The sequence below is a fragment of the Mandrillus leucophaeus genome, unplaced genomic scaffold (assembly GCF_000951045.1).
Source record: "Mandrillus leucophaeus isolate KB7577 unplaced genomic scaffold, Mleu.le_1.0 Scaffold718, whole genome shotgun sequence".
Classification (NCBI taxonomy): domain Eukaryota; kingdom Metazoa; phylum Chordata; class Mammalia; order Primates; family Cercopithecidae; genus Mandrillus; species Mandrillus leucophaeus.
In genome coordinates this window covers 364,894-372,695 of record NW_012107786.1, presented here as the reverse complement: position 1 = coordinate 372,695, position 7,802 = coordinate 364,894, and the positions used below count along the sequence as shown (strand labels likewise).

At 58.8% G+C, this 7,802-nt stretch overlaps 1 protein-coding gene and 1 long non-coding RNA gene across 2 annotated transcripts in view; one reads left to right on the top strand and one right to left on the bottom strand.

Moving 5' to 3' along the window:
* Nucleotides 1-667: 667 nt before the first annotated feature.
* OVOL1 (ovo-like zinc finger 1) overlaps nt 668-7,802 on the bottom strand; it is a 10,283-nt gene continuing 3,148 nt past the window's right edge. Inside the window, exons 2-4 of the mRNA XM_011965198.1 lie at nt 3,636-3,853; nt 3,157-3,346; nt 668-2,838 (exon numbers count right to left, since the gene is read on the bottom strand). Coding sequence (XP_011820588.1) covers nt 2,543-2,838; nt 3,157-3,346; nt 3,636-3,853 — 704 coding nt within the window. The 3' untranslated portion in view covers nt 668-2,542. The remainder of the gene's footprint in view (nt 2,839-3,156; nt 3,347-3,635; nt 3,854-7,802) is intronic.
* LOC105528453 overlaps nt 6,988-7,802 on the top strand; it is a 1,978-nt gene continuing 1,163 nt past the window's right edge. The window contains exon 1 of the long non-coding RNA XR_001004358.1: nt 6,988-7,094. This is a non-coding gene — a long non-coding RNA (uncharacterized LOC105528453). The remainder of the gene's footprint in view (nt 7,095-7,802) is intronic.

The following is a 7,802-nucleotide window of genomic DNA, read 5'->3' as shown; positions in this document are numbered from 1 at the left end:
CAGGTGTGGCTGTCCCTAGGTGCATGGACACAGGTATGGCCGTCCCTTGGTGCATGGACATAGGTGTGGCTGTCCCTAGGTGCATGGACACAGGTGTGGCCATTCCTAGGTGCGTGGATGCAGAGCGTGGCTGTCCCTAGGTGCCTGGATGCAGAGTGTGGCTGTCCCTAGGTGCATGGGCAGAGGTGTGGCCGTCCCTAGGTGTGTGGACACAGAGTGTGGCTGTCCCTAAGTGTCTGACCGCAAGTGATATGAGCTTTGCACCCTCTTTTTGGGACTGTGGCTCCTCCTGTGGTCTAACCCTGGGGGGAGTTCCTGGTAGGCCAAGACTGGATCCCTGGGTGACTACATAAAGCCTGGTGGTCTCAGCCTGGCAGAGGCCACCAGTCAGGATGCAGGGTGGTATGAGGCAGATGGACGGAGCCCAGGGGACCCCGCTGCTGCCACTGCCGAGAGCAGTGAATGCTGAACCAGGACTCAGCAGGCAGTGACTGTCCAAGGCCCTGGGCAGGTCACTTAAGCTATCTGGGCCAGGCTCTTGTCTTGACCAGGGCGCCCCCGGTGACCGAAACGAGGGAAGGTTTGGATAAGAATGCGTCAATCGTTTCGATTACTTCTCTGCATGGGGAAAAAGGGACCCATAAGACAAAAACATCCAAAACACAGAAAACATTAGATCTCTAATTTTAATAGTTGAGAGGAAGGTTATAAAATAAAACAGACAACACAGAGCTTCATGACGGCCTCGGATTGGCAGTCAACCCAGGGATACAGAAATGTAAACAAAAACAGAGCTTCCAGATAACATTATTGTGTGCTATGTAACTTTCAGAATACGGCAGCTCCCCGGACACTCTAAAGTCAAGTGAAACAAGAGTTTTTAGAATCAATCTATACACATTTCAGAGGGCAGTCCAGGAAGGCGCTTTCCTCTTAGGTCAGCCCAGGGCTGGGCTTGAGCCTGAGCCCAGGGAGGTGTAGACACTACCTATTTTGGGCAGGGGAGGCCAAAGTGGTTCTGCTTCGGGTGGGATTTGGCTTTAAGGGGCTGCCCCGCTGGCTGTGTTCTGGGGACCACTTTTGCCTTTGCCTCTGGCAGGCTGGCTCTGACCCCTGCCTGTCTTTCCGTTTGGCCCACAAGACACACACCCCTTTATACCCAGAATCCCTTTCCCAGCTGCAGCAAGGGAGCCAGCCAGCCAGGATGGCTCTCCCCACAGGCACTCCAAACGCCAGCCTGGCCAGGTGAAAAAGTCAGAAAAAAGGCAACAGATACAATTTGATAGCCATCAAATCCTCTCCTCCCTCTGGAAGTTTCTGAGGTGCTGGTCGTCATTCTGTCCCATTTTTTGCCACTGTGCTAGGGCTTTTGACTCAACCAAGAAAAGGGCCGGCCTTCCAGCCTGGCCCTGCAAGAGTGTCCTAGTGCTTCAGGTAGTGGATGGACATCGTCATTCATCCCACCTGCTGCCCCTTAAAGCCCCAGAAGGCCACACCCTCAGCATCAGGCCAGCTCTCCAGGTCACTGGGGCTTGCCTTGACAGGATGTGCAGGGCAGAGCCTGGAGGGAAGAGCAGAAGATGCCACGTGCTGTTTGCAGGAGCAGCCATCCAGGGCACCGCTGGAGGAAGATCTTCCAGTGACTGTCTCAGCACCTACAAAGAATGGGGGTGGGCTGGGGCAGCCCCTGCCCAGAGCCAAGGCACAGAGGAGGTTTGAAATGTCCAGGATAAATAGAAGCGCATGGGAATGGAGAAAAGCCAGCTCCGTCCCGCTCTTAAAAACATCGCCATTGGCACCAAAAATATATTAACATCTGTACATTTGTCATCTTTAAAAAAAAAATAAGGAAATAAAACCTTCTTGGCACCTTGCAGTTTATTTCTTAGAAATGAGGTGATATGTGGAAAGGCTTCCTGTGCGTGCACATGCACGCGCACACAGAGCAGTGCATACACACAAGCACACGCACACACACGGCTGGGCACACATGTGTGCCTCTCCTTGCCGGAAGGACAGCCCTCCAGAACCCTGAACATTAGAGGAAGCCCTGCCAGGTGGGGGTTCGCTGCCAGCCCCCACCGCGGTTGTTTGCAGAGGTGCCCTTTGCCAGTGCTTTTGACTCTGCTGTCCACTGGGGACCTGCAGCCCCTGCCCTGTGCTGAGAGGCGGGGGCAGTGGGATCCTAGCTCGAATTTCCTCTGGGTAGGAAGTCCTGCTGTCAGGCACACAGTGCCTATCTCTGTGGGCGGCTGCTTCTAATTGAAGGCAGCCTTGGCCTCATCCCTTCTCCAGACATAGGCACATCTTCTCAGGCTCAGAGCAGCCTCAGACCATAAGTCAAAAATGCAAAAATGAGCAGAGGTCATTGCTGGGCCTGAGTGAGCACGTGTGCCTAGAAGGGAGACCAAGACACGAGGGCTCCAGTCCTGATCACTAGTGTTCGGATGAGAGGTCGCAGGAGGGTGGGCTGGCCAGGCAGCTGGGAGGCAACCCTGGACCCTCTCAGGGCCTCTGGGAGCACCCCCAGGGCTCGAGCCACTCACAGGTGGGGGCTGCCCTGCAGCAGGGAAGTGACAGTGTTCTGTAGTGCCACGGCCACCTTCTTGGAGGTCTTGCGCAGCAGTGGGCTGTCAGGGTGGTGCTCCTTCAGGTGCAGGACGTGGCCCTCCTGGCTCTCAGATGTGCAGCCACACTCCTCACACACGTACAGCTTGGCCCGCCGCTCCTTGTACGCGTACTTCTGCTGCACACCATGGATCTTCTTGAGGTGAGACTCCAGAGAGCAGCGCTGCGTGAAGGCCTTGTCACACAGGCTGCACTTGTAGGGCCGCACGCCTGCGGGGAGGACAGGGGCCAGCATCAGAGACCTGGCAGGGACTTGGGAGGCTGTCAGCTGCTTCTGGACACAGAAAGGACAGGACCCCTGCCTCTCGGGCCAGGGGATGGACGGAGGCCTGTCCAACACCAATTTCCCGAGTGACTCTCAAATCAAAACTCCTAACTGATGAGCTCAGGAGGACTTGGGCCCTGAGCTCCGGGATGCCCTCCCAGGCTGCCCGTCACCGAGGGAGAGCAGGGGGTGCTGGGCTTTGCCCGCACGGCCGCAGCCAGGCGGATCTGGCATGCTTCTCCCAGCCATGGGCTTCTGCTTACCAGTGTGAGTTCGGACGTGTCTCTTGAGGTCGAAAGTGTCATTGAAGCCCTTCCCGCAGTATGTGCAGAGGTGCCTCTTGACGTCGTTGTGACACTTCATGTGGCGGTTCAGCATGCGCTGGTAGGTGAAGGCCTTCTGGCAGATGTGGCAGGTGAACAGGTCTCCACTGGGACTGTCCCCAAGGGTCACCTGTGGGTGAGGACAGCATTGCTGACAGACCTCCAGAAGTTGGGGCCACAGGCTGGCAGATTGGGAAGACGTGGATGCCAGCCCCCAGTGCCCCTGAGGAGGGTGGTGCCCACCTCCCAGAGGCCACAGCTCTGTGCCATCTGCCCGGAGATCGGGACTCCTCTGCAGAAACCTTGGCCCAGGTCCCAGGTCAGTCTCTGCCTACACCTCATTTGTGCCATGTCTTACGAGCTGGACGCAGGTCTACACACACGCCCCTGGCCCTCAGAGACAGCGTGAGTGGCATTACCTTCATCTTGGTGCGCAGGAAGCCATGGTCTCTGCTCTGGGGGTCTGTCAAGGGTCCCATGTCTTCAGAGGGCAGCTGGGCCACCACACAGGGCCCAGGGGCCACACTGTAGCTAGAGTCTCGAAGGCTCATGTTCAAAGCCAGGGGGCAGGAAGGGGGTTCGGCCACAGAGGGCTCCGGCTCCCGGTAGGGTTGTGGTGGGCAGAAGCCCAGGCTGACTGGGGAGAGAACAGAGACAGGTGAGGGGCTTGGTAGAGAAGAGAGGATCCAGCGGGGTTTCTGGAAGCTTCCCTATCCATGAGACGGCTGGAACCTGGAGACTCTGTCCCTCCCATCGCAGACGTGTGGCAGATCGGGGCTGCCCCGACCACCACTGCTGTACCGCCCTCCTGCCCTATTAAGGTAATTGCAGGTGATGCCAGCCAAGCGCCACTGCCCGCTGAGTAATTTGTGTCTTAGCGGAACTGGGAGGACCGAATTGCCCTGCCAATTATCCCTCTGGAGTTGTCTGCCTGCCCCACCTAGGCCAGTCCCTCTGAATTCCAGGCCTCATCCACTCTCCTACAGGGACAAAGGGCACTGGGAGCCGGAGCCCTCTGTGGCCGAACCCCCTTCCTGCACCCTGGCTTTGAACATGAGCCAGTGGAGACCTTCTGCCCAGGGACAGCTCTTGGAGCTGCATCAGAATGGTCCCCGGTGGTCTGGGCCGCTCCAGGCCTCTCCTCCGACAGATTTGGCTGCTGGTCTTGGGGGTGTGGGTGGTCCTAGCCCTGCCTCCCACCCCTACCCCAGCAGGCCGGTCCCTGCTGTTGTAGCCCAGGGCTCCAGGCTTTCCACTCCCAGCTGGTCCCAGCTCTGCGGGGAAACAGGCCAGGTGGGTGGAACAGGGAGGAGGTCAGGGAGCTGCAGGTGGATGCAGCCTAACAGTCTCGGCGGCCTGCCCAGGCTTATGCAACCCTCCCCCTCGGCAGGACCGCTCGCTGGGGCATGTCGGGCTGGGCTCCCTCAGCAGCGGCAGCACCGATACCTGGCAGCCCTTGGATGCAGCCACGCCCCACGGCAGGCACCTCACACCAAGCGGGCCAGGGAGGCTTGGCTTCAGACCCCAAGCCCAGTGCTGACTACAGACGACCAGAAAGAGAGCACTCTTGAGGGACACAGAGAGACAATTCTCAAAGCCAACAGAGCTGGCGCAAATTTTTCAACTTAATATTTTTCTTCCAAAGAGCCTGAGCTCAGTACTTGAAACCTGTAAGCTAAGGACATCCTCCAAGCTTCAGAAGAAAAAATCACCAGGGGCCTATGACCTAAAGGATGAGTGAGCTTCTGAGGGAGGCTGATGTGGGATTGCAGAAGCAGGAGCATGGCCCTGTGCACCCTGCCGCCCCGCAGTCGGCGAGGCAGAGAACGGGCAAGGGCCCAGGCAGGAGGGCTGCTGCCCTCACCTCTTCTCCCAGAGGACAGGGACGTGGGGGAAGCAGAGGAATGTGGTTGTGGAGCAAGGGTGCATTTGACAGCGCTGAAGTTTCGGGAGAGGCCCCAGCCCTCGCCCCCTCAAAACACAACAAAGGTCTGAGAGAGAAGAATGCGCCCGCCGCCGCCCAGAACCCGTCCTGCAGGCACTGGCGTCCGTCTGTCCGGGGGCCTTTAATGGGCCACCTCATTCCTAGGGTTGATTCACCAGCGCCTGGCCCAGGCCTGGCCTCTGGGCTGGCATTGCACCTCTCTCTGAGCCTGAGTGTCGGGGTCTGGCTGTCTACCCCAGCTTGTTCCCCTGCCACAGGAGCTGTCTGGCTGGGGGTGGGCAGGGACGATGGTGAGCTTCTCATGCAGGCTCACCAGCTATTGGAGACCTTGGCTGAGAATTCAAAGCTGGATGACATTTTCCATTTCTCAATCCAGGTGGAGACAAACAGGAACCCCTACCCTCCTCTGCCTGTCAGTACTGGATGGTGTGAGCGAAGTCCCCCAGCCGCACCACAGCAGGAGACAGCAGATGAGGGACGGGCTGAGCCCACAACGGTGGCTGCTCTGGGCTGTCCTGCTCCACCAGAGGGAAGGCTCATGGTCAGGGTCCTGAGATCCATGCATTTGGGAGGTAGACCTGTGTCCTTTGCCCGCCTCTGCTGTTCCACACAAACCTGGCCGAGCTGGTGCTGGGAGACCGGGGCCAGAGAGAGTGGGCCTGCCTGCTTTGGCTCTCTGGTCCACCTCCACCCTGAGTGAGGGGCAGAGGAGGCTGGACGGGCAGCCACCCGCCGCCAGGGTGGGGATGTTTGCCTCATCCCACCCACCCTGCCAAACCTGTCTCCCTGCCACCCCCATGAGCATGTCCCTCCTGCGGCCACACGCACAGGGAGTGCGCACTGGCGTGCCACCTGGCACTGAGTGTCGCTGAGTGGCAGGAGGCAGGAAGCAGAACTGGTTGGGCCCTGCTTGTGGTGCTCTCTGTCCCTAATTAGATGTTTCCGGCAAGGCGGTGGCGCTGTGACCACTCATCACCCACCCACAGCTGTGGAGTATGGCAAGGCCAAACTAGCCTGGCCCTCTTCCTACTGCCTGGGGGCTTAAGGGTCCCCTCCTGCTAGCCCAACTTGCCTCTACCTGGACAATGTTTAGGGCCAGGCCCAGAACAGAGGCACAGACACCGAGGAACCGTGTCCAGGACAGTTGCCCATCGAGGCCTGTCTCCTGCCTTAGCCTCTGTAAGTCCTCCATCTCTTGGATGGAAAGCTGTTGGCCCAGATGTTGGGCATGAGGCCTGTCCCTGGCTCTCTGGAGAGAGCAAATGAAGCAGATGCAAGGATGACCCCCTCCTGGGCCCCGCTGACCACATGGGTGCTGCCCCGGAACATGGGGGTCAGCCCAGTTCTGAAGGTGAGACGGGGGCCCAGCATGTCAGCACAGTGCAGCTGCTTTTCAGCAAGGGCTGGTGCCCCCGTGCCCATCTCCTCTGTTCCCTGTAGGTCAGCTAGCTAATCATCCAAAAGGACCCAGCACCAGCCAGAGGCAGGCCAGCCCAGAAACGCATGGGCCAGTCTCTGCTCTTTCTGTTCCCACTGTGAACTTCCAGAAGTTCCTTCAGACAGTATATTTTCCCTCTTTCCCAACCACTTTTCACTGGGTATCCACAAAGAAGTTAAAACTGTGCCTTGGACCTCCTGCCAGGGTGCCCGCCCAGAACAGTGGGGGCAGTGCTTCCTGTGGCAGCCCCCACCCAGCCGGGCACAGGCCCAGTGTCCCTGTGGGACTCCATCCAGGACTTGCTGAAATGGCCGATGATACAAAGGAGCCCCGACTTCACCCATGGCCAGCTTCCCTCGCCATCCTCCCTGCGGCCAAAGGACTTGCCCTCACCTGTTCTTTCCAGGACAAATCCTCTGCCAGGTTTCTGCCTCAGGACACCCAAGCTCAGCACAGACAGCCTAGCAGCCTGGGTGACAGGATCCCGGCGGACAGGTAGGAGTCTCAGCTAGCTGGCTGCCCAGGCCCATGCTGCTCCTCTGTCTCTATCCACTGTGTGGCTGTCCACTCTCCCAGCCCCACTCCCTGGCAAGCACAGCAAACATCTCCTTCGCTGCCAAACACGGCCAAGGAACTACTACAGGGTAACCATCCCATTGGAGGCTGGAGCTCTCCCCATCCTCACCCCCGACGCATCCTCGGGCCCCAAAGCTCACTCTCAGCCTTCCTGACCAGCTGGAAAGAGACCTGCCCAAGTGCCCACACTACCTAGCGGTAGAGCCAGGCTGGGCCGCATTCCTTGAAGGAAGCTCCAGTGTCCCACCGCCGAGCCTGCTGGCCTCCCTGAGCTCGAGTGTCCACCAGGCTAGTGGCAGAGCAGACCGTGGCCAGCCCAGTGACAGAGGGGAGGCTGGGAAGCCTGGAAGAGGCCCTGGGATGCTCCTTGACTCCAGTTTCCAGTCTGTCCTCAGGTGCCTTCCTGACCTGGAGATTTCACTCAGCAGGGGGTGGGGCTCTGCTGGGGGGTTGGGAGAACCAGCTTCAACCCTGTTCCTGGAGCCCTTCCCTGGTCAGTCCAGGAGGTAGAATTTACCCCCTGGGTACAGGTGCCTGGGTTTATCCTCAAGGAACCAGGCATTACTCCCTGTCACTCCAAGTCAATATTGACATAACAAAGGAAGGGGAGGGGAGGGCAGTTGTGCG